Genomic DNA, 27,712 nt, shown 5'->3' on the forward strand with positions numbered 1-27,712 from the left:
AAGCTGATCGAAGTATATGTCATCCATTTTTTGGTAGAAAAATTCCTTCACAAGATATACCAGTTTGAAAGTTTAAAGCGGTTGACAACTTCAGTGGTAAGGTATAAACTAAAACCAAAAATAGACCGATACCAATTGTGAAACATATAGGGGAGATTTAAGCAACAGTCGGCTGTTGGCTCATAATCATCTTCTGCAATTAGGGGTTCGCAACTTTTGCTAGTTGGTGTACCTATTATTTGTTTCTGGTGTATTTGATGGTAAGACCGATTTGGCTCTGGTGGTAAGAGATGTAGGGGACTTGTAAGTAATAATTGGCTGTTAGGCTACAACCATCTACAGCGACGAGGGGTTTGCATCTTTTGCTAGGTGTACCTAGTATTTATTTTAAGATACTTACAGATTAACAACTTCAGCGTTTAATCGAAGCAAGGAAACAAAACAAAGTGCTGCTGTCGCAACGCTTTACTCGGCGAAGCCGAACAAAAGTTGCAGCAACACCTCACGTTGTCCATGCAAAGTAGATCTAGTTTATTGTATATTTTTACTCGTTTTAGCGACATAAAAGTGTCTCACACCATTGGATAGATATAGGTATCTATCTATCTATAGGCATGTAAATAAATAAGTAAAACAAATGTATACCTGTCTGTCCCGTATGCACCACTACACTATTTGGTAGATCACCAAGAAAATTGAAGAAGTTGTTGAGTTAAGTCTTGCGAAGGAAAATGTATATTTTTTCGGCCGCCCTCCCCTACAGGCCCTCTGAATATTTTGAGTACTGTTTGCGCAACATTGCCAGAGAGTCAAGTTAATAATCCTAACTTAATTTTCTAAATATTTTCAAATACAACCGCAATTTTACCCAACGAAAGATGTTTTTATTTTAACCAATCGAAACTGAGAACTTCACTCAAGGAAGAATATGCACCGTTACCACGTATTCCTATGGTCTTACGAGACACGCCATTTTAATTTAAATATTTACAGTTTCTGGCATGATTCATGATAAACTAGTAATAATAATAATTAATAATAAATAAAGTGTTAAGCATAGGCTGTTTCAATTGGAATGGAATTATCATAGAAGTAGGTAATGTTGGAATAAAAATAATTATTAACATCTTTGGATAGTTAACAACAGCCCCCCCCCCCCATTTTCTTCTAATTTTCATGAATATTCTTCAGGATTCTTCAGATATTCACCTCTTTTTTATAGACTCACAAGTATGCTAAATCTGTATTCAGCAGATTAAAGGCAACAGTTGTTTACGTTTTGAAATTTCTCCGACTATGAAATTTCTCTAACTCCTGTTTTCTATTATTTTTAGTTCCATTATGCCAGTCCTACTCTCTAGGCCCACCTCCTTGCGCAGAGGGAGGAGAGAGCACCTCACCCGAAGATTTGACCAAATGATCCCCGACCCCTATAAACATTATTAATACTGGAAAAACTGTACTTTACCTTGTTTTGACCCTCTCCCCTCTCATCAACATCACCGATCTGATAGCACCCCTTGATCAAACTTGTTTATAGGGGTGCTACCAAGGGATAGCACCCCTTGATCAAACTTGATCAATCTCCAATGGTACTTCAACCAATTTTAATTGAGTTCTTAATGATAAGTCAATTTGAAAAGTCATCCCAACACTGTATTAAATCTGTATAGGTGCGAAGAAAAGAATCAATTCGACTTAATTATTTCAGCTTTCATGTGATTAATCAATTTTCAAGTCACTCACCTGTAAGTACCTATCAATTAACGCCACAGTCAAGTACAGAGTTTCTTGAAGAAGCTGAAATCGTGTGTGAACTTCAATCAGCCAATCTATTAGAGTTGCACGCATAGCCGGCTTTAACGTTTTACTGCCAGCCAAATAGCGTCTAGTGATTGGTTGAGACGCCTGAAAAACATTTTGTTTATCATTGCAGTTTCCATCTCACTAGGATAGTTAATGCAGACTTACACTCACTAAAGTCACATAGGTCTACTAAATTTGGACTCACAGATACTGGGTTAACTAAACCTGACACATCCGGGTTACCTGACTAGTGTGCAAGTCACCATGAGCTAAAGACTCAACGAGGGAGGAATTCTCATAGCAAATTGTCTTTACTTGGGACAACTAACATTTTTTTTTTTTGTAGAACAACTTTTATTATCAAAACAAAGATATATCATATAAATAGCAGAGAAAAAGCATAACTTGCGAGGTTGTGCTATTAGAGAACAAACAATCACGAGAAAGAAAAAAAGCTGAAAAAAAAGAAGAATAAAAAAAGGGGATGAAACCATGTACCAAAACAATCCATATAATCAATTATTCCACACAAAAAATAACATATTGAAATCTCGAATCAACAAAATAAATACAAAATAAAATATAAATAAATTCTTTTAATGAGTTTTAAAAGTATATTTACCAAGCAATTCCAATCGCAGCTCAGATTAAAACTGATTAAAATTATCCAATTCCTTTGCACCTGTTCTAAGCTTATTCCGAAGCTTAGGCGCTCTATAAATAATAGAAAAAGAAGACCTATTAGAAACTAAACGAGGAATCTCAATATCACCTCTTGCCCCTGTATCGTGTTGGTGAACACCTGACCTCTTACAAAATATTCCTTCAAAACAATCAGGAAAATATCCATTATAATACTTATAAATAAAAATCAATATATAACAACAGCTAAGAGCTCATATGGCATGAGCTCTAACAAAATTCTAAGAATCAACAGATTGATTTTAGTCCTTCTAAATATCAAAATTCATTAAGATCCGATCACCCACTCATAAGTTAAAAATACCTCATTTTTTTCTAATTTTTCCTCTTCCTTCAGCCCCCCAGGTGGTCGAATCGGGGAAAACAACTTTATCAAGTCAATTTGCGCAGGTCCCTGACACGCCTACCAATTTTCGTCGTCCTAGCACGTCCAGAAGCACCGAACTAGCCAAAGCACTGGACCCCCCCCGTTCAAAAAACTGGATTCAAAGCACGTTCAAAGCACTGGATTACCCGTTCGTAAATACAAATATCTCATTTCTTCTGATTTCTCCGAATTAACCCTCCCCCCAACTCCCCCAAAGAGAGCGGATCCGGTCCGGTTTTGTCAGTCACGTATCTTAAGAGATCTAAGTTACGAGGTCCTTCTAAATATGAAATTTCATTAAAATTCGATAACTCCTTCGTAAGTTAAAAATACCTCTTTTTTTCTAATTTTCAGAACTACCCCCCCCCCCCCAAAAAAAAGGAGAGCGAATCCGATAATGTCAATCCCGTATCTAGTACTCGTGTTTATTATTCCCACCAAGTTTCATCCCGATCCCTCCACTCTAAGCGTTTTCCAAGATTTTAGGTTTCCCCCTCCAACTCCTCCCAATGTCGCCGGATCCGGTCGGGGTTTGAGATAAGAGCTTTGAGACACGATATTCTTCTAAATATCAAATTTCATTAAGATCCGATGAGCCGTTCGTAAGTTAAAAATACCTCAGTTTTATTCGCGGTCAGAGATTTGTGGAGACCAATTAAAAGGGAATCGTTACTTCAATATTGACATTCCCGCAATTTCCCAAATGAAAAAAAAAAAACATCGGACGTATCTAAAAGAACAACAGGTTCAAACTCTCTTAAGAGAAGATAGGTCAAACACGGATAATTACAGATTAACCGTGGTTTCAACAGGAGGTTCCACGTGGTTTCAGGGTAAGGGTTGTTATTTATCCCCCGGGGGCATATAAGGTTGTTTATTATAGAAAGGGTGGTTGTATATACTTTTGACGGCAGCTAGCTGCCCCCCTCCCCAACACGTCGTGTTTATCCGAAATATATCGAATACAAAATTAAGGAAATATTTCCTGTATCTCTATTTATAACAAAATTTTTTATTTATATATCTTTTAAAGGGTGGCCAGCGCTGTCCCCCCTGGAAAATAAGGCTTTCTAAATTTGAAATCATTATTTTTTTTTCGTAGGGGGGATGAGTTTTGGTACTTGTGCATTACTATGTCAACAAACCGGTTTCTTCGTTAGTTTCTTTCAGCTTAGCGTGAGACAATACAAAGACAAGTGACAGAAATAGAAGAGAAATATTTAATTTAGGCTATATATTTGCACCCAGGTGGGGGGGGGGGGGTTAAAGTATTTGGACATTTTTGCAGTCAGAAAAAAATCCTTACTTAATAATATGCAGAAAAATTGTACCTTACATATTTTGCATGCTGACCCGCTATGCTTTACTCCCCCCCACTAGTGTGCAAATATATAGCCCAAATTTGTTTCCAAAGTAACGAAGAAACTTCTCGAGTTTTACACATCGTAAACTTGTGTGACTAGCGAATAATACATAAGTACTAGATTTTTCAGAGAGAGAAAGAGAGAGAGAGAGAGAGAGAGAGAGAGAGAGAGAGAGAGAGAGAGAGAGAGAGAGAGAGAGAGAGAGAGAGAGAGAGGAGAGAGAGAGAGAGAGAGAGAGGAGAGGGAGAGAGGAGAGAGAGAGGGAGAGAGGGAGAGAGAGAGAGAGAGAGAGAGAGAGAGAGAGAGAGAGAGAGAGAGAGAGAGAGAGAGAGAGAGAGAGAGAGAGAGAGAGAGAGAGAGAGAGAGAGAGAGAGAGAGACGGATTTCTCAGTATCATTTAAAAACAATCAGAAAATAAACTAAAAAAAAAAATCGAATGAAAGTAAGAAGCAACATAAAACTTAAAACAAATAGATATTATTTCATATAAGAAAGTAGTTGCCCCTTCCATGAGACCTTGCTCTTTACGCTAAAGTTTTGACTTTTGGTCCCAATTCTTTAAGAAACATTCCTGAAACACAATGACATTTTAACTAGAACAATAATCTTTGTTTTAAATTCTATAAAAAAAAAACTTTAGCGCAGGAGGCAACCCTGTTGAGAAGGAGGCAACCCCTTTTAGTATACGTAATAATTTCAGTTCGTTTTAAGGTTTGATGTTGCTCCTTACTTTCAGTTGAAAAACTTGTTGTTTTTTATTTATTTACTTGCAGATAGTATTTGTTAATGGGAAACATACAGAACAAGTTTTTTTTTAAAGAAAAGTAAAGAGCCTCATTAAACCAAAAATGAGCAGAAATAAAGTCAAATAATTTTCAAAGTAATAACTATAGAGTCTAATAGAAAAAATGAAATATTTTTTCTATGAAAAACACTATGTCAATAAAAAAAAACATAAATTGTTACAAAAAACGCTCCACAGAACAAATTTGTCAAAGAATAAGTAAAGAGCCTCATTAAGCCAAAACTGAGTAGAAATAAACTCAAATAATTTTTGAAACCTAAAACTAGCACAAATCACGATCAATAAATGAGTTAAACCCAAAAATAACAGAAATTACAATAAATAACCGATTCAAACTCAAAACGAGCAAAAATTAACATGAGCTCTATAAAAACACTTTTGCATAACGAGCGAAGTCTTGAGGAGAAGGCAACCCCTTTCATATACATAATACTTTCTGTTCGTTTTAAGGTTTGTTGTTGCTCCTTACTTTCAGTTGAAAAAATTGTTTTTATTTATTTATTTACTCACATATAGCATTTGTTAATGGGAAACATACGGGACTATTTTTTAAAGAAAAGTAGAGTCTCATTAAGCCAAAAGAGCAGAAATAAAGTTATATAATCTTCAAAGTAAAACCTATGGAGTCTAATAGAAAAAAAAACCAAAAAGATATATTTTTTTTTCTATGAAAAAGACTATTTCTATTCAATGAAAAATGAACAGAGATTAACCTAAAAAAAAATTTCCACAAAACAAGTTTGTAGAAGAAATTAAAGAGCCTTGTTGAGCCGAAAATGAGTAGAAATAAATTCAAACGATTTTCCAAGCGTAAAACTGCCTCAAATCACCATCAATAAATGAATTAAACTCAAAACGAACATAAATTAGAATAAATAGCCGACTGAAACTCAAAAGAGCAAACATGAGTAGGGCTGATAACACCCACACCTCCTCAAGACCAGAACATAATTTGCACTTTACTAGAAACAAAATACATCTCAAATGTTATCACTTTTTGACTTAAACCAAAATATCTAAAATTTATTTTGTTTTCAGTAAAGTGCAAATTACATTCTCGTCTTGAGGAGGTGTAAGGGCTGTCAGCCCTACTCATGTTAATTTTCGCTCATTTTAAGTTTGAATCGATTATTTATTATAATTTCGGTTCGTTTTGGGTTTAATTCATTTATTGATTGTGATTTGTGGTAATTTTACACTTGGAAAATTATTTGAATTTATTTCTACTCCATTTTGGCTTAACGAGGCTCTTTACTATTCTTTGACAAACTTTTTTTGTAGTAAAAGTTTTTTTTTTAAATTAATTCATGCTCATGTTTTATTGACATTTTCTTTTTTACAGAAAAAAATATTTTACATCTTATTGATTACATTATATGATTACATTATGTGTGTCTATGATTACATTAACGACATTTAGCAAAAAAAAAGTTGTGAATAGGCCAATTTTCACCAAAACAAAATTCTTTTTAGGGTTCAAAAATATAAGTCAGCACCCATTTTAAAAGTTACAACTGTAAAAAAGAATAACAAGCACAAATGTGTTTTTTAGTCATTACAGAGCGCTCCTGTTGTTGGATAAGAGCCATTTTCACGTATGGTTCATGAAGATGATTCTTGGAGATTAGTAACTGACTGTACTTCTGAACACCTGCATTTAATGATGAAAAAGGTCATTTGACTAAAGGGTCAATTTGATTCCAATTTACGTCAGTTGGAGAGCACATAAAAAAAATATAAATTAAAGAAAAGCTCGTCTTTTTTGGTAAAATATATCCGAAGTATATTTTGACATCGTAACTCTTATTTTGCAGGTATTATATCAACAACATTCGTGTGACGTCATATTTATTGGGAGCCTTTTCCAGATTATAAAAGCATCAATGCAGTTTAGACAAACATGACGTCATGTTCTCTATAAACATCATAACACTTGGCCACCGTGACGTCATCTTCTTAATATAAGAAAAACTGAACAAACAATATTAATCATTTGCATAAAGTATCTCTTACTTAAAACATGTTCATTTTTGAAACTATTGTAATTGGAATTCCAGTCTCAGTTGCTGGAATATCAGCTTGTTGGGCTATTAAAAAATATATGGAATACAAAACAGCTGAATGTTCAACAGAAGGCGCAGAAGTACAGAACTCTGAACCCAACAAGGAGAGTGAACCGAATCCAACTGTTGTCAAAATAGAAGAGAACAAAGACCACAGTCACACACGTAAAGAAGAACCCGAGGAGGGAAAATGCTGGAAAAATCTGGGTCCTGTTTGCAAGAGTGCAGCCTCTATTTGCAAGAGCGTGAAATTTTTTTTGAAGAATGCAGCCTCATGCAGTACAACTGTTAGCGAAAGCAAATCTGGTGTAGATCAGGCCAAACTTCAAACAAACCCCTTTAGACATAGAATAAACTTTTTCTATCTATGATAAAATGAAAATGTTTATTTCGTCTATCGTCCTTCTTCCTCTGAGAGTGATTGGTGTTGCCACTTGCCTAGTTACATCTTATTCGATAGCTTCTATAGGGCTTCTGGGTATATCCGAAGAAGAACTAAAATCAAAGCCTATGCAAGGATGGAGACGAACGCTGCGAGCCATTGTATCTAAAATAATGGTTTGGCTCTTTTATTGTTCTGGTTTCAGAGTAAGAGTAAAAGGGAGACAAGCGATGGCAAGAGAAGCACCCATTCTGGCACTGGCACCACATTCGTCGGTTTATGATGCGCTTTTAGTTTTCTTCCTAGGGTCGCCTTCCATTGTTGCCAAAGATGAAGTGAAGAAATTGCCGTTTATTGGAAAATTGGTCAATTTTACTCAGCCAATATATGTGGATAGAGAAGATCCCAATTCTCGATCAAAAACGATTGAAGAAATGGTGCGTCGAGCAACATCTGAGGATCCCTGGCAACAGACTTTGATATTTCCTGAGGGAACTTGTTCAAACGGGAAATCTCTAATAACTTTCAAGCCTGGTGCATTTTATCCTGGAGTTGCTGTACAACCCGTGTGCATTAGGTATCCTAATAGGCTCGATACTGTAACTTGGACTTGGGATGGACCTGAAGCATGGAAGGCTGTATTGTACACGATGATCCAGCTTGTTACTTATGCTGAAATCGAATTTTTACCTCCATATGTCCCGTCAGATGAAGAGAAAAGAGAACCGAAAATGTTTGCCTCTAATTTACGCTCTGAAATGGCCAAATGCCTTGAAGTACCCATTGTCGATTATTCCTTTGAAGATTGCCAACTTATGAAAAAAGCAACCACATTGGAATTGCCAAGTGAATCAGGCTTGATTGGAGTGGCCAACTTAAGATCCAAATATGGATTTGATAGAAAAGACCTGGAGACAGATCTAGAAAGCTTCGCCAAGATTGCAGATAAAAAGGATGGGGTTATTAGACTACAAGATTTGGCTTCTTACTTGGAAATACGTGGCAATAACCCTTGCCTTATGCAAATATTTAAAGCCTATGATCAGGATTCTAAAGGTTTTATAACCTTTAAGGAGTTCATTGTCGGCAAAAGGTCTGCTTCACTTCTTTGCCATCAAAGAACAAAATGTGGAAGCTGCCTTTCAGCTTCTGGAGCGTGGAAAGAAAGGCTATGTACATTTATTGACAAAAACATTGCTGGTCTCTCTACATAGCTTCTCAGGACCATAGAAATCAGATGTTCCCATACCCTCTGCTTTGTACGGATTCTTCAAAAATAAACTGCTTGCAATCTGCAGTCCCCGCATGCCACATATAGCAGTATCCTTCGCGAGTATTGCGGTTACAGATACTGATATTGTAACAGTTATTATATATATTTATATTATATATATTTATTATATATTTTTATATTTTATATGTCGTTTTAAGTTTTGATGTTGCTCCTTACTTTCAGTTGAAAAACTTTTGGCTTTAAAAAAATTTTTAAAGCCAAAAATGAGCGGAAATTAAGTCATATAATCTTCCAAGTAAAAACTATGGAGTCTAATAGAAAAAAAAAAGATATATTTTTTCTACGAAAAAGACTGTCAATGAAAAATGAACATAGATTTACCTAAAAAAAATTCCACAAAACCAGTTCGTAGAAGAACATTAAGAGCCTTGTTGACCCGAAAATGAGTAGAAAAAATTCAAACGATTTTCCAAGCGTGAAACTACCCCAAATCACCATCAATGAATGAATTAAACTCAAAACGAACAGAAACTAGAATAAATAACTGATTTAAACTCAAAAAGAGCTAAAATTAACATGAGTAGGGCTGATAACACCCACACCTCCTCAAGACCAGAACATAATTTACACTTTACAAAAAACTAAATACATCTCAAATGTTTTCACTTTTTGACTTTAACAAATAAAGAAGTATTAAGACTATAAGGAATAAATATCAGAATATGTATATCAAACTGGCAATCCACGTTTTTATTTATTTTTTGTAAGTAAAGTGGAAATTATGTTCTGGTCTTAAAAATACAAAAACTAATAACCGTGTATTGTCAATTTGATATATACATATTCTGATATTTATTCCTTATAGGGTAAATACTTCTTTATTTTTTAAAGTCAAAAAGTAAAATTTAATCCAGAATTTAATCTAGTCTGGTTCCTGATACGCCTGCCAAATTTCATCGTCCTAGCTTACCTGGAAATGCCTAAAGTAGCAAACCGGGACAGACAGACCGACCAACCGACAGAATTTGCGATCGCTATATGTCACTTAGTAGATATCAAGTGCCATAAAAATCACGCAGTCCAGCTGCGGGGATTATATTTATCTACATATAATAATATAATAGAATCTCGGTTTAAAACTTCACAAAAATATACTCCCTAAAATAATAATATAAACCCCAAATAAATATAATCCCTGCAGGCGAAACCTTCTTCAAGGACAAGCATTAAAAAGGGAGGAAGAAAAAATTCAACCATTAGCAAGTCACACCCCCTCTGTAATTTTTTTTTTTGGCGTACGTTATTGCTACTGAATTTTTTTTCGGTACTGAGTTTTACAGATGACACATATCTGTTATATATTTTAAAGAGCAAATAAAACATCGCAAGGGAAGAGGAGTCCCCAAGTTCAAAAATATTGTCTTTATTCATAGAGTACTAAAGGATTTGACAGATTCTTTTTTGACTATGTATTTTTTTTTTGACATACCAGCGCTAGTGTTAGCTATTTTGGCTACTAAGGCGTCTTATCTTTTATAATCTATATGAAAAAGCATGGGTAACTTATAAAATGAAACTGGTTCTAGTGTCAGCAAAGAAAATTGCCAACACCATCTAGCGTTTGACGTTTTTAGATTTTTTCAAGATTATTAATTGTATTTTTTCAGAAACTGAGGCCAGAAGGTTATTGCTACATTGATTTTGCCACTTATACTAATTTTGCTTTATTACTACTCTAAAAATGTCAAACACTTCATGGCAATGGTAGTCTTTTTGTCGACAGAAGCACCAATTTCCACTCTTATACGTTACCCATACTTTTTGACAAATTTATTAGCAATACAATCAAACTAATTTTCATAAAACCAATATTTCATTAAGACGGTGCCATAATATTACTTGTTTGCATATTTTGAGATGCAATTTCTGGATATTCCTTTCTGGTTATCGATGACTCGTTTGTCAAGAAACTGACAACAGATATTGTGGAATAAAATATTAACAGGGTTCGGACACGTTGGTTCGTTTCAAATTGTAGGCTCTGTCCTATTTTTATAGGATTTCCCGGGCCCAAATATAGGATTCGGAAGTCCTCGGGATCACATCTGTAGTAGATGGCGTGGGATGCCTGGTCACATAAACTACCAAGTTTCATCCCGATCCCTCTAATCTAAGCATTTTCCATGATTTTAGGTCCCCCCAAATTCCCCCCAATGTCACCAGATCCGGTCGGGATTTAAAATAAGAGCTTTGAGACACAATATCCTTCTAAATATCAAATTTCATTGAGATCCGATCACCCGTTCGTAAGTTAAAAATACCTCATTTTTTCTAATTTTTCAGAATCGACCCCCCCCCCCCTCCCAACTACCCCAAAGAGAGCGAGTCCGTTCTGGTTATGTCAATCATGTATCTAGGACTTGTGCTTGTTTTTCCCACCAAGTTTCAGCCCAATCCCTCCACTCTAAGTGTTTTCCAAGATTTTATGTTTCCCCCTCAAAACTCCCCCCAATGTCACCAAATCCGGCCGGGATTTAAAATAACAGCTCTGAGACACGATATCCTTCCAAACACCAAATTTCATTAAGATCTGATTAACCGTTCGTAAGTTAAAAATACTTAATTTTTCTATTTTTTCTTAATTAAGAGGCCCCCCACCCCCCCCCCCCCCCAGATGGTCAAATCGGGAAAACGCCTATTTCTAATTTAATCTGGTCCAGTTCCTGATACGCCTGCCAAATTTCATCGTCCTAGCTTACCTGGAAGTGCCTAAAGTAGCAAAAACAGGATGGACAGACAGACAGACCGACAGAATTTGCAATTGCTATATGTCACTTGGTTAATACCAAGTGCCATAAAAACACTATGCTACAATGAGATTAACCGAACAGACGGACCAAAGGATGATGAGGCGATAAACAATAAAAAGCTGATTCCGACAATCTTCCATACAGGAGGGCCAACTTTGCACTTATATCAGGGACATCAAACTTACGAATTATCTTACCATTGCTATACCAAGGGGGGAGATAAAGTAAAAATTCACAATATCTGAAATAAAAAGTCCGAATCTGATTAACATCATTTTTCATTAGAAGGAAATAAAGACCAGATAGATAAAGGACAGATTGATCACAGAATGTAGCATATAGCATACCCAGTACTCGTCTATTATACTTCCCTTGATTAGCAACTATCTTAGAATAGCCCATTTGAATAACTTGGCCGTATTCACGGCCAAGTTATAGTTAGTGTTAGCTATTTTGGCTACTAAGGCGTCTTATCTTTTATAATCTATATGAAAAAGCATGGGTAACTTATAAAATGAAACTGGTTCTAGTGTCAGCAAAGAAAATTGCCAACACCATCTAGCGTTTGGCGTTTTTAGATTTTTTCAAGATTATTAATTGTATTTTTTCAGAAACTGAGGCCAGAAGGTTATTGCTACATTGATTTTGTCACTTATACTAATTTTGCTTTATTACTACTCTAAAAATGTCAAACACTTCATGGCAATGGTAGTCTTTTTGTCGACAGAAGCACCAATTTCCACTCTTATACGTTACCCATACTTTTTGACAAATTTATTAGCAATACAATCAAACTAAATTTCATAAAACCAATATTTCATTAAGACGGTGCCATAATATTACTTGTTTGCATATTTTGAGATGCAATTTCTGGATATTCCTTTCTGGTTATCGATGACTCGTTTGTCAAGAAACTGACAACAGATATTGTGGAATAAAATATTAACAGGGTTCGGACACGTTGGTTCGTTTCAAATTGTAGGCTCTGTCCTATTTTTATAGGATTTCCCGGGCCCAAATATAGGATTCGGAAGTCCTCGGGATCACATCTGTGGTAGATGGCGTGGGATGCCTGGTCACATAAATTACCAAGTTTCATCCCGATCCCTCTAATCTAAGCATTTTCCATGATTTTAGGTCCCCCCAAATTCCCCCCAATGTCACCAGATCCGGTCGGGATTTAAAACAAGAGCTTTGAGACTCAATATCCTTCTAAATATCAAATTTCATTGAGATCCGATCACCCGTTCGTAAGTTAAAAATACCTCATTTTTTCTAATTTTTCAGAATCGACCCCCCCCCCTCCCAACTACCCCAAAGAGAGCGAGTCCGTTCTGGTTATGTCAATCATGTATCTAGGACTTGTGCTTGTTTTTCCCACCAAGTTTCAGCCCAATCCCTCCACTCTAAGTGTTTTCCAAGATTTTATGTTTCCCCCTCAAGACTCCCCCCAATGTCACCAAATCCGGCCGGGATTTAAAATAACAGCTCTGAGACACGATATCCTTCCAAACACCAAATTTCACTAAGATCTGATTAACCGTTCGTAAGTTAAAAATACTTCATTTTTCTATTTTTTCTTAATTAAGAGGCACCCCACCCCCCCCCCAGATGGTCAAATCGGGAAAACGCCTATTTCTAATTTAATCTGGTCCAGTTCCTGATACGCCTGCCAAATTTCATCGTCCTAGCTTACCTGGAAGTGCCTAAAGTAGCAAAAACAGGATGGACAGACAGACAGACCGACAGAATTTGCAATTGCTATATGTCACTTGGTTAATACCAAGTGCCATAAAAACACTATGCTACAATGAGATTAACCGAACAGACGGACCAAAGGATGATGAGGCGATAAACAATAAAAAGCTGATTCCGACAATCTTCCATACAGGAGGGCCAACTTTGCACTTATATCAGGGACATCAAACTTACGAATTATCTTACCATTGCTATACCAAGGGGGGAGATAAAGTAAAAATTCACAATATCTGAAATAAAAAGTCCGAATCTGATTAACATCATTTTTCATTAGAAGGAAATAAAGACCAGATAGATAAAGGACAGATTGATCACAGAATGTAGCATATAGCATACCCAGTACTCGTCTATTATACTTCCCTTGATTAGCAACTATCTTAGAATAGCCCATTTGAATAACTTGGCCGTATTCACATCAGACAGCCAGCGTTCAACCAGAAAACACATAAGTCGCAAGAACTCCAGTCTCATTAAGCAGACACTGCTAGCCTATATACCGATCTTCGCTCATTTCGGACAAGCACAACATGACAAAAAACAAAACATAGGCTACTAAGTCAACACAACAGCATAGCCCAGGCAGAAGCAGCTTACTATGCCCAACACAAAAGGTCAACAGTTGTAATTAATTATCAATCTACACCATAAGACAGAAAATTGCAAATCATGAGCAATTTTCTTAGTGCTCTTCAGCCGAAAATATAGGAATAATAGGATTTTAGCCAAAATATAGGCATTTTATAGGAGTGCATTAAAATATAGGAATTTATTGGAATTTATAGGCGAGTCCGAACACTGTATTAACAGTCTACAGCTTCAGTGGTATGAAAGGGTCACATCAGCACATACTTTTATTTTACTTTCAATCAGTTTCAAGTTGTAAATCGAACAGAATCAGAACAAAAGATGAGGGTAGGAACAGGGAAACAAAACAGAAGAAAAACATAGCTGTGTGAACTCTAGCAAAAACGTTGCTGAGTCCCACTAAAAATAGCATAGTCAGATGTAGGGATTTTGGGCTCTTACCATCACCTCCTTAACGTGAAAGTTCGATTTGAATGCGGATTAATTTTGACATACTGGCAAAGAAAGGCGGTTTTCGAGAGCCCCCCTTCCAAAAAAATGGTCGTTTTTCAGGTCGTATTCCCCCTTTAATTACTAGGACTCGAATCATCCCACAACCGCGGCCAAAACCTTATAACTGAACTTGGACAATATATTCTTTAAGAAGCTTAAAACATAGGTGTGTCCTCCCCTCACCAGAAGACAAAACAAGTTGGAACCAGTTTTGTTGCCTCAAAAAGCGGTATAAGTATTCTTTTGTTCTCTTTTTATGGGTCTGTTTAACAGCATAAACTAATTGTAGTTCGTGTTCGTGTAATTTTACATACCTTGTAAACAACACGGTTTCAGTGCTTCCTGGTGCTATGTGAAGTGTGTCAGTGAAGATGCGTATGTCTAGGAGAGTTTGAGTTTCCCAACTCATATCAATTTACATAATATAGTGTTTAGTATGTACCGTGTTGTAATAATGTAAAGGGTTTAATATTTAATTTCAAATATTTCCATTTTCTTATTTAATTGTTCAATCATTTCATGTAAACAAAGAGTGATGAATTAGGAGTGTACAGTGGGACAATCAGAATTACTGTTAGGCTCCTATACACTGGTCAGTTTTGTTCGATTGATCCAATATGCGAATTTATCCCTAATAGTCCTCTTTTCCTCAACCTAATCTTCACCTTAACACGTGAAAAAAAGTTTGTCATAAAGCGGAAAATTGAGCCTAAAACTGTTGACGTTACTGATGATGATGAGAAATTGGGGGAAATGTTCCAAACGAATCAGCAGACGGTGCTTATCTCATCTAGGGTCAGATGCATGTCATTCTGAGTACTAGAATGCTGATATTATTGACAGCTTTCCTTAGATCTGGAAATGGTACCCCTGTACCCCTCCCCATCCCTAGATATGGACATGGCCTAACCTCTTATATCTTGGCTCATAAAAATCTTCTTCTATATTTATGTGCAGACGACGGATGCCTCAGGCCTGTTGTCCTAGAATCTCGTGATTTTTATGATTTTTTAAATTATTCTCTTTTAAATCGTCTGCATTTCTGCATTTTGAATTAATTTCCCACTCCTTCCAAAAAAAGCGAAGTATGTGTTTTATACATGCTTGAGACATGTAGACAGAATGTGAGGTCTTATGTCTTTGCTTATAATGCTCTTGGTGTGTCTATGTGCATATGTGTTCTGGAGAGACGGAATTTCTCGTATATGACGGAGGGGGGGGGGGTCTTTCACGTGGTTTTGAGCCGAATGAATTTTTCAGAGGTGTCCATGAAGAAATAAATGACGGCAGTCTCAAACTGTATGTTAGACAGTTAGTCCAAGAAAAGTTGATTAAAGGTCTTGTTTCTTTATGCCTTCATACATGTTTCTTATTGGTGTCTTTCTTCCCGGAATTTGATTGCTTAAACTCACTTTTGATTTAGTCATTTCTTTAAATTCAAAATATATATACTTAAGTGAAACATCACTGTTCAAGATATAGCGAAGCTCAACAGAAAAACAAGGGACGTCGCATGGATTTTTTTTATGAGAGGGGAGGGGGGGGAAATATTTTCCATGCAGCTAACGTTATCTTGGTCAACTAGTTACATATAACAATCCGAAACTTAAAGGGAGAAGGGTGCATTGAACTATGGCCTTACTAGTGTCAAAGGTCCCTGTTTAAGAGGAGAGGGTAGTTTAAAATCCTTTAGCGAGTCTTAGTGTCGGCTAACCATCACAAAGACAAAGGGCCCATTAGCGGATTCTCCCAGAGAAGTAGCCATCATCAAAAGCTATCCAGAGCTTGTTGACTGTGAGATTGAGAAGACAATTAAATTGTAAGCCTCTTTTGTCGGCAAGTTTGTCAACCAAAGCGAGTAGCACCACGAGGAACTCTCAAAGCGGTCAAATTGCTCTAATGATAATTCTTTTGAGCTGGTTTACAGCATTATCATAGCAAAAATGGTAAAACACTTTTTTGGGACTGCCTTTTCTAAACTTCAAAAAGAAATCTTTCCTCACTTAGTCGAAAGAACAAAATTCACACTTTCTGATGACACAAGTTTCATTAAAACTGAATATCTCGAGCAAAATACGGGAGAAGTTAAACTGTTTTTCTAAGATTGTCTTAGAAAAGTAAATGTCAGGTTTTAATTTCTGTCGTTTATTTGGGTATTTTACACAAGCTCAGTGGAATCTGTCATTTATTCTGATGACATTTATTTATTCTGATGATGTCATTATTTATTCTGATGATGTCATTGTTTATTCTGATGACATTTATTTATTCTGATGATGTCATTTATTTCTGATGACACAAATTTCATTAAAACTGAATATTTCTATCTCGAGCAAAAAACGGGAGAAGTTAAACTGTTTTTCTAAGATTTTCTTAGAAAAGTTAATGTCAGCTTTTAATTTCTGTCGTTTATGCGGGTATTTTACACAAGCTAAATGGAATCTGTCATTTATTTTGATGACATTTATTTATTCTGATGATGTCATTTATTTCTGATGACACAAGTTTCATTAAAACTGAATATTTCTATCTCGAGCAAAAAACGGGAGAAGTTAAACTGTTTTTCTAAGATTTTCTTAGAAAAGTCAATGTCAGCTTTTAATTTCTGTCATTTATTTGGGTATTTTACACAAGCTCAATGGAATCTGTCATTTATTCGGGTATCATATACACGCTCTATGGAAAGACTGCCCAAATAAATTCGGAATAGTTTGGCCACACAAACTAAAACAGACAGGTTGATCTTCAAGGTAACCACAACGAAAATAAAATTATCTCAAAGAATTTCCAACGCTAAACATTGCATATAGTAAATCTAAGAGAAGCTTTGAAGCTGTTGAAAAGCTTCGATCCTACCTCACACAGTAAAGGAATTCGCGGTCAAACAAAATAAATCTGACATGTTTAAAAATAATAGACGCCGATTCAAGTCAAGACATTGTATTTCATTTTCGACTTGAGTTAACTACCCGTAAAAAGCAAAACTTCTGACTTCAGTCTTGATTCTTCGATACACAGATATCTACAGATACTAGACAGAACGTGCAAAACGAATGTTCAATCTATAGGCCTAAAGATATGCGGAACATCAAATATTCAAACATGCCATGTATACTTGAGTTTATAAGAAGTGATCAGAAAACTTACTGTTTGGGCATCCAAAAGGTTACAATTTATGAAATTAAAAACCCTCTCTACTATGTTGTAACAATTTCTTTGCGAATAAGTTCACATTTCCTAACCAATGTCAATACTCTTAGGAAACAATTTTGAAATGCAAACAATAATGATTATTACATTTCACATTAAAGTGGAAGTGACACACGTACGTGTGTAACGCTTTACAGCGTTGCAGACGTAGTCCCACGAATTAATGAATTACATAGCCACTGGTGTGAGACGAAAAGGCTGATTTAATAGAAATCAAGCTTCATGGCAATGCTGGACTGAAATAGGCTCAAATAGGCTTAAATTCAACCAGAAGAAAATAGACTTACTTCCAATTTAAGCATGTATGGATAAATGTCGTTCACGTATTCTGAACATAGCTGAGTATTGCTTGCGTCCTCTTCGTCAATATTTACTATTTGAGAAGATGAATATGCGTCTTGTTCTTCTATAGACATGCTTGACAACTCGTTGGTTGCGACTTCCATTGGAACTGGAGAAGGGGGCTTTGGAATACATCTAGAAAATATTCAGCACAACTAAGTTTAAATGTATAGCAATGACCAGAAAAACATTTAAATTTCATAAAACAATGCTGAAGACAATTCTAATTTTCACACACTCTAGACCAGTGGTTCCCAAACTATGGTAGGCGTACCCCTTGGGGGTCCGCAAAACTTGTGGCCAACAGAAAAATAATACAACCCTCTAACTCTAGAACTGGCAATTTTATTTATATTTTAGCTATAGTTTACTTAGTAACGGTAACTGAGAAGGGATACCTAAAATCTTTTGTGAGTAAAAAGGGGTACAGTGTCTAAATACATTTAACAACCACTACTCTAGACTATAAGTTCCCTTTCTGAGTATATATACAGTTACCCTGTCTGAGTTAACAACCTTTAGACAAATGATTATGGGAAACTAATTAGAGGAAACTTTAGTCCGAAGAATGGGCCCAGCAGGACTTGAAAACTACTCGCACTGCAGCGTTAGGCAGGTGAACTAGGAAAATTCAAAGAGAGTTTAACTTTTATTTACTAAAATAGTGACCTAAATTAAAGATCTAAGTTCCAACCTAAAATTTGCTGGAAGTAAGCAGGCCCATTTGCTTCAAACAATTTATATCGATTACAAACTAATTACAGCTAGGTTAGCATATACAATAAATATATGTAGACAAATTAACTGTAAAGTAGACAAAATAACATCGTTTCTAAAAAAAACGTCTCTATTTAGGTTAGTATGATTAATTAAATGATTTTGCTAAGTAACCTGGATTTGTTTTTTATTAGGGACGAAATTGAGATCCAAATAAGTATCGCATGCTCTATGCTTTGGACTTTCCCTATATGAGCGGAAGGGCAAAATTTGACCAAAGAGTTATTGTTACCAGGACATCTTCCAGAAGGGCTAGTTGGGCTGAAGCAAGAGCTGGTGTTCTCGTCATAGGGTTTAAGGACCATTAATATTTTGAAGGCGCTTATTAAGCGCTAGGATAAAAGGGGAAGAGCCACTGCTCACCCCTTTACACATCATAGCGGCAAATGTCAGAAGCGAGGGCGGTGGTCTTTTAACTGGGTAATTTAAAAGCCTATTTAACCAAATCCCTTTAATTTTTGGAGTTTTATCACATTTATTAAGAGCTTTGAAATCTCCTAGCTTCTCGATCATAAATGTCAGCGATCTATCGTGTTTTGAAGAAAACCCCCTAGACTGTACCTAAAGCCCTGATACCTACTGACTAAATTTCCAAGAGAATCCCAGTACAGTTGATTTTTTGGTCACTCCCCACCTGCTACCACAGGAGCGATCAATCTCATGCAATTCAACTCTCACGCAGATCCAGTATTTTGCGTCTAACCTTAAGACTAAACTTAATTACCGCATTATGTTTTACCACCCGTAGTTGATAGCTCTATTGCATTGCCTCTCGGCAAAAAGCTGTCCATCGGGCACCTGTGTGTCTCCTTGCAATGGTGCTATAGGAGTAGAGGCGTAAATTGGACTCATAGCCTTTAAGCAGAAAGGCAGGCAAGTTATATTTCGTTTGAATCTGGATCATGAAAGGATTTTCCATTTGTACGATTTGGGAACCAAAGTGGGTTTCTTCAACCACCCCAACTCAATTTCTGGCTCGCATATAAGCAAGTAGCACCTTGACTGAAACGGAATCCTTGATGGATTTCAATTTGTATAAATGGAGGCACAAGTGGGACCAGTCCCAATAAAGACCTCTTCCTACCAAATTTTTAGCAGGAAGGTGGGTACGGCTTACTTTAATTTCACATAAAATCCAAATTACAACATAGAGTTTTATTTTTCAAACCCAAAATAAGAAAAAAAAGCCGCAATTATGATTTATAACTATGTTACAAATGGAGGAGAAATCAATACAAAGCATAAAAAAATTGACCACAAAATAAGAGCTGGGTTACACCCCTTCAAGCCCCTTTAAAGACACAAACGTCATTTGCGATTTACTGAAAACAACATATATTCTGAGTTGACATCTTTTTTCAGATAGCTACTGAAAAACAACAGACAAAAAAAAAAAAAAAAAAAATATCAATGAAGTTTTTAGGAAAGAACAATATAGTTCTTAAAATAAATAAAATTGGGATAATCAATTTAGTTTCACTATTTTTTCTTATAATTCCATTTCATTCAAAGTATAGAAAACTGATATCTAAATAAAATTTTGAAACTTTAAAGCGCCAATTTTTGAAGGAATCTGTTATCCCAAGTAAAGTGCAAGCAATGCTCTTGCCTCAAGGGGGGGGGGGGGCGGCATTCCAAGTCTAATTTGTGATATATCCTGCCTATAATCCATACAAAGAAGCCTGTCAAGTGCCAAGTGACGGGGCCAGGCGGCTGTTACCTCCATAAATATTTGAATTTACTTTAACAAGAGATAGCAACAATTTAAAAACCTTAATAAAGAAAGTTTGAAGCTTAGTAGATATCGTTGCTAGAAATCGGACTTGCTTTTATAATCAAATATCTTTGAAAAGAATAAAGTATGAAAAGACAGCAAATTGTCTCAAATTGTCTGCAGTTAGAAGACAAGCGACAATAAGAATTCATAGATAAAAGCCTGCCACGTGCCAAGTGTCGGGGCGCGGCGGCAAAGCTGCCGGGATACCGGTACTATATATATATATATATATATATATATATATATATATATATATATATATATATATATATATACTATAAATATAAATTTTCAAAGTCATTTCGCAATATTAAAAAAATTAAATCAACTGGAAGAAAAGAGCAACATTAAAACCTAAAAAGAACAGAATTAGTTCCATGTTTGAGGGGCTTTCCCATCCTCAACCCTCGCTGTTTATGCCGAAGATTGGAAGTTCTTCAAAAATACTTTTCATTCAAATTTAGCGGCCCTCGTGTTTCAAGAATCGTTCTTAAGGAGTGGTGACAAAAATTCAAACTTAACGTAAAGAGTGATGGTTGGGTAGGGTACAGTCCCCCTGAAAAACAAAATCATTTCCTTTTAAGTTTTGATGTTGCTCCTTATCCTCAACTAAAAAAAAAAACTTTGCTGAAGCCATGATAGAGCAACTATGCTGAAGCTGATAGAGCAATTTTCATTAAGATCACTTGAATTTTTGGGGGAGTTTCCCCCTTTTTTCAAAAATTAGGCAAATTTCCTCAGGCCCGTAGCTTATAATGGGTAACATTTTAAGACAATGAATTTTATATATTTGGGATCAGCATAAAATTTAATTCTTTTGATGTATCCATTTTTATCAGAATTCAGTTTTTTAAGTTTTTTTTTTCAATTAGGTTGAGTAGCCCCTTGCTTACCGTTCGTTACCACGAACTGTTTGATTTATAAGCTTAAAAATATTCTTGGTGGTTTTTATATAAATAGATTATTATTTCTAGATTAAAAGAAAACTGAACAAGAAGCTTTTTAATATTAAAATTTTAAAAAAAAACCCATATCACAAATTTACATATTGTTATTGAGCTTTTTTTTCACACCAATTATTAACACAAAACCTAACACAACCATAACCCCTCCAAATGCCATGACATGAAACAGAAGGGGGATAATCAAACAAATGTACAAAAACCAACAACATTAACCTCAGAAGAGATTACAAAAGCAATACATATCGTAGCTGCAACATCATAAATCCTGCTACCCTTAACTCAACACACTCAACTCCTTCATTATACCCATAATACCAACGAAAATTGAGCTTACATCTCTTTTGTTTTGCCTTTGACTTCAGCAGAAGTTGTTTTTGCTTGCAATGGTCTTGCGATTCCAGACTGTCTTACGACCAATGGCTGTCTTTTAACTACAACAGGTTCTTTCTTAGCTACACCAATAGTTGAACGAGTTGTATCACGATTCTCAAGACTTACTAGCCCTCGTCGTTGAGTTGTTCCGACTTTTTTGACATCCTTCACTGAAGGTCTTGTAGTCTAGAATAAAAATATTTGTCAATTGGTTGCATAAAACATCACTCAAGCATAGGTCCCAACATTCCAATTTATTAGAGAAAATTAACAATAAAATATTCATGTGGAAGAGGGCGTCGAAAGCCTCTGTTAGGAAATAATTCAGCAACTCTTAATTTTAAAGGCTTTGCCTCATATGGTCTTCGGCGTTCATATGGGATAACTTCTCTTCATAATAATGGTAAGTTCTAGCACTTAAGAAGGAAGGATGACTCTTAGAAAAGGGGGAGGTGGAGGCCAGAAATACAAACATAACAATTTGTAAATTACTATCTTTTAATTTTCCCATTCTCCCTAATTCCTCTGCGTGGATATGTCTGGATATCAGCCAATGCAGCATGTGCAAAATTTACCTAAAAGTACAAATTCAGGAATACAAGCATGTACATACTAGGGATGATTCATCCATCCCCCCCCCCCGGATATGTGTGTAAGCATGTGCAAAATTTACTTTAAAGTACAAATTCAGGAATTCAAGTATATACATACTAAGGGTAATTCAGCAAACACCCCCCCCCCCGAAAATGTATGTGAGCATGTGCAATATTTACTTAAAAGTTTAAATTCGAGAATTAAAGCATGTACATACAAGAGGTAATTCAGCCACCCCCATCCCGGAAATGTGTGTAAGCATGCGCAAAATTTGCTTAAAAGTACAAATTCAGGAATTCGAGCAAGTACATACTAGGGGTAATTCAGCCCCCCCCCCTCAAAAAAAATTGTTAGGTCATTTATGAATTAAACTTCTCTTTTGTTGGATACAAAAGCCAGATAGCAAGGTTTAAGAATGTTGTATGCGGTATATAAGCATAAAACTGATCTAAAAAGAGGGGGGAGGCTTACAGGATTATTTCTGAGGGAAGGGGCCTAAAAAGAGCATTTTAAACCTTCCATTCATCACTTGTCTGGGGACCGATATCAAGGTCCTCTCTTCCCCTGCTTACTTCCCAACTTACACTGTCGTATTTGTCTTTGACAAACTTTTCTTTTTTTCCTGGGCTTATACAACCACTACCATGATTTTGTTCAAGGTTATATTTGGTTTACTTCACCTATTTTGTTAGTTTTGTTTTTGCAATTTCAGTCCTTCTACCTCCTTACCCCAAAACGTAATATGCCTTCAAAAAAAAAAAAAAAAAAAACGACCCTGAAGCATGAGCATTGTTTCGGAAACAAAAAGAAAAGAAGAACGAGAGGAACAAAAGTACTAGTTGCTTATCAGCTTCAATAAGTACACCATATGAAAGTCAAGCAACTGTAGCAGCTCCTTTACTACTGCAAAACTACACAGCAAATTACACAACCGTACAACTGCAAAAATTCCTCGACAATAGATAAATTCTACCGCAATTGCATGTGCTCAAGAATAATTATGTTTGGTTGGGGTCAGAGGAATTGTTCAAAAGGGACGTTTCACCACTATTCATTAATTTTTTCTTATAAATAGTACAAACAAAAAGCAAAACGTTGTAACTCTAAAATAAAACCAGGGCTTCCGCTTCTAGGGAGATTAACCTATTTTAGGGAGAGATCATTTCTTTTAGGGATAGTTATTTTGAATCTAGGGATAAAGAGAAATTTGGGGTAAAGTAAGCATTTTTAGGGAAATCTGGGATAGAGTAAGGATTTTAAGAACGCCAACCAAAAGTCTGTTGTAAAGTGGCTTCAGTTACCAATGTTGAAAAATTGGATAGAGATAAAGAGTGTCAAACAAGTCAGAGAAAAATACTTATGCCCCGCACTATATGTTCAGTTTAAAGTATGAATATTGGGGGAAATCAGAGTTGACCATGCATGCTCTGACCAAGCAGCATATAAAAGCAAGCAATGAAATTGAGACAAAGGTTGGCGGTGGCACTATTAAAAACTTCTGACTATGTGGGCAGTAATTTCAAAGAAATTGAACAGCGCATCTGCATGTTTTTGGTAGAACATAATCTGCCATTAAGTGTTACAGACAGCTTTGTCCCTCTCCTAAGAAAATTGTTTCCAAAAGATCAGGCCCTAGCAGGCGTCACTCTGGGTAAACAGAAAGCTACCGACATTTTGCCACACAATGTTCTTCGATACTACACCACCAGTTAAGTTTCTTAGAACTTCAGAGCTTCATTTGGGAGATGTCCAAGATGAAGACCTGTCAGTTGAGCAATACTGGATGAAGATATTTAGTCTGAAGACTCGTAGTAGCGAAATCAAGTACCCGGAATTGCAGAAGTGCATATCACTTGTCTTCTTTTTACCTTTTAGCAATGTACCGGCTGAGCATTTGTTTAATCTCCTGAAATTGATCAAAACAGATATCCGCAATAGTGTCGAGAATGTCCCACTAGTCTCACTTATTCGAGTCAATTACTGGTTGAAAAACGAAGATAAAACTTCATCAACTGTCAGCATACCAAAAGCTGTCGCTGGCTTCAAGAAGAAGACAAAGCGTAGTGCTGGAGATGACACTTAATTAAGCTGTTTTGTGTGTTCTTGGTAGCGTAAAAGAGGTAACAATTTGATGCTGCGCTATGTTTTTTTCGTGTATATTGTATGAAAATATAAGGCAAAATATCCCGTTTTCTAGGGAGGAAAATGGGAGAAATCAGACCTAGAGACAGGGAATCTTACGGAAAATTGATATAAAAATCGGAAAAATTGAAATCGAAAAGTGGAAGCGCTGGATATCGGACTCGCTTATAGCAATAAAATTATTTATTGTCCGAGAAGCAATTACATACCCTATTGTGTGTATGGCTGATTCACACGAGCGGTATCCATGAAATATATCTCCTAGTTTGATATTAAAAGTTATTTGAAATTTTTTGCAGATTATAAGATTATTTTAAATCTCAAACTCCGGTGAAAAAAAAGACATTATGAGACACAGAAAATTCATTCCTACTGAAAAGACCTTTATGAACCTGTTTAAATAGCTCACAGAAACAGAATTAATCAAAGATATTTCATATATATATATATATATATATATATATATATATATATATATATATATATATATATATATATCAAAATAATTAGCAGATCAGAAGATTATTTTGTAACTCATACATCTGCAAAACTATCAAAAAGGCAATCTGAGGTACAAAAAATCTATTTTTGTAGAAAAAAAAAATCCCAGAGCAGCTGTTTGAAAACTCACAGGAGCATAATCCATCCAAGATATTCCCTAGTTTGAGGGTAAAAATAATTCGACATTCTTTTTTAGATTAAAAAACTTTTATGAAACTTTTCAAAAGGCAATCTGACGTAGAGAATTTCATTTTTGTAGAAAAAGTAAACTTAAAAAAAAGTTTAAAATAACTCACAGGAGCAACAGAAATGCTAGTTGCTCTTAATCTTGTTGCCATTACAGTTTTCAGCATTTAGCTTTAGCAGAAATGCCTTACTACATTTCGTTACCACGAATTGTTTGATTAAAAGATTTTTGAAACTCAAACTTTTATGAAAGTTTTCAAAAGGCAATCTGAGATGGAGAATATTCATTTTGGTAGAAAAAGTAAACTTAAAAAAAAAAGTTTAAAATAACTCACAGGAGCAGCAGAAATGCTAGTTGCTCTTAATCTTGTTGCCATGACTAAAGCGATTTCTCTATATTATGTTCACTTCAAGATCTACAATTATAGTAGGCTACTTCTTCAACTGAAATGAAAAAATAAGAATAGATAAAATTATTAAATTCACTTGAAGATCTACAACAAGAGTGGATTACTTCTTCAACTGAAATGAAAAAATAAGAATAGATAAAATTATTAAATTCACTTGAAGATCTACAACAAGAGTGGATTACTTCTTCAACTGAAATGAAAAAATAAGAATAGATAAAATTATTAAATTCACTTGAAGATCTAAAATAAGAGTGGATTACTTCTTCAACTGAAATGAAAAAAAAAGAAGAAAAGATAAAATAAATAAAGCCGTCACTTAAGCATTTAAGACATCACCGAGCCCAGTGTTTTGCAACCATAATGACAGCCATGCCCATTATCTAGGCAGAATTGTGTTACATCTACTAATAGTTTTTGCATATTATGAAAATTGAATTTCAACTTTTATTACAGATGGTAAAATCTATCTTATTAAATTTCTTTATTTATATTTCTTCTATTTTATTAAAATGCCAAGGACAGAAGAAGTAGGATCTGTTACATCTGAAACAAAAAAATTTTCCGACAAGCCTGCAGCTATAAATTGCGCCAAAGGGCATTGTATTTAAATCATCGGACTCATTAATCTCAGATCTATTTATTCACAGAGCCAGAATTAGAATACCACTTTGATGTTTTATTGAAAAAGAATATAAACTTCCCTGAAAAAATAGGAAATTGTCATTTTTCAACAATATTCAACTAATATTCAATGTATTTTCAACATAAAAAACAAGTAAACCAGATTTCAAAAACGTTATTTGGTAGAAGGATAGAGCTGAATCTCAACTACTGAGTGATAGCACAATTGTTAGGTAAAAGTTAAAGAATACAGCATTAGACTTACATACAGCTACAGACTACTGGAGATGCTGACCTCTGCTTCATGGCCCTTCAGCCAGGAAGTGTAATGGGGGAGGGCAGCTATCCCGTGCTTTCACATACCCTTCTTGTTTACCTTCCCAAGATTTATTCAGGGTACCCGTTTACAGCTGGACCGACCCTGGCTGAACCTGCAGAGTCGTACCAATGGACTCTGTTCCAAATCAAATAACCAACGATATTAGGAAACGAACTGGTGTCCTAACAGACAAGGGATTTCAAGTCCAGCATGCTAACCACTCGCCTAAGAGTGGTTAGCCCGACAAAAAGACTTCACAAAAGTTATATAGTTTTGAGAGGTAGCAGCCACAAAAAAAAAGTCTGTGAAAAATCATCAAAAACACAAAATGTTAATGTTTTCATAGATAAAAAGCGTTGTCAAATTTGAATAATTTGTTCTGATTACTTGTTTTTACAGTTCAACAAGTCAACACTGACTAAAATGTAATACTGTCTTAAAAACTTCGTATTTTTGAAACAACCAAAAGTAAAATCTCAGAAAATTGCGGTTATCAGGCATGAATAGACTAGGCGAAAATTTTTAATTAGATGTCCATCTAATTGTCCAATGTGTAACTGGATGGAGATCTAAATAAATGTTTTTAATTAGATGTCCTTGACACTTAAAGGTGTGTTCAGTTTATTTTTCATAAATTTTATCTGTTGAATAGAGATAATTTTTTACGATTACCATGTGAATGCTCATTTTTGATTCAGTGAGAACCCAAATTTACTCATCACTGATTTCTATAGAGCATCACTTTAAAAGTACTATCTTGGTGGAGATATAATAGATCATATACTTAGTGATTCAAATTTATTTGGTTTAATATGCCCATTTGATTTATGGAGAACTAAATAAAAAGAAGAAATTAGTCCAACGAAGAACCAGTGAAAGGTAACTATTTAAACACACAATTTGGTGATTAAAGCATTAGCCAACTAGTAGCATTAACAAACAAGTTTAAGGCCTGTATCGTCTTTGAGATAACAGGGTGCAAGTCACAATAAAAACAGAAGTGAGGAAAAGAGGCATCCGCCATTATCACATGTTCCAGAAAAAATAGAAATTTATTACAAGTTTTCAGGATAAAAAAAAAACTTAATATCATTACTTGTTTCTATAGGCTAACAATAATATATATCA

At 35.4% G+C, this 27,712-nt stretch overlaps 1 protein-coding gene across 2 annotated transcripts in view; it reads right to left on the reverse strand.

Moving 5' to 3' along the window:
* The window catches only part of LOC136030888 (G2/mitotic-specific cyclin-B2-like), a 72,958-nt gene that overhangs the window by 18,192 nt on the left and 27,054 nt on the right, over positions 1 to 27,712 (reverse strand). For both annotated transcript variants that reach the window (XM_065709981.1, XM_065709982.1), the window contains exons 2-5: positions 25,570 to 25,678; positions 21,774 to 21,997; positions 17,866 to 18,055; positions 1,747 to 1,908 (exon numbers count right to left, since the gene is read on the reverse strand). In XM_065709981.1, coding sequence (XP_065566053.1) covers positions 1,747 to 1,908; positions 17,866 to 18,055; positions 21,774 to 21,997; positions 25,570 to 25,611 — 618 coding nt within the window. In that variant the 5' untranslated portion in view covers positions 25,612 to 25,678. The remainder of the gene's footprint in view (positions 1 to 1,746; positions 1,909 to 17,865; positions 18,056 to 21,773; positions 21,998 to 25,569; positions 25,679 to 27,712) is intronic.

This window comes from Artemia franciscana, chromosome 9, assembly GCF_032884065.1.
Source record: "Artemia franciscana chromosome 9, ASM3288406v1, whole genome shotgun sequence".
Taxonomy (NCBI): Eukaryota; Metazoa; Arthropoda; class Branchiopoda; order Anostraca; family Artemiidae; genus Artemia; species Artemia franciscana.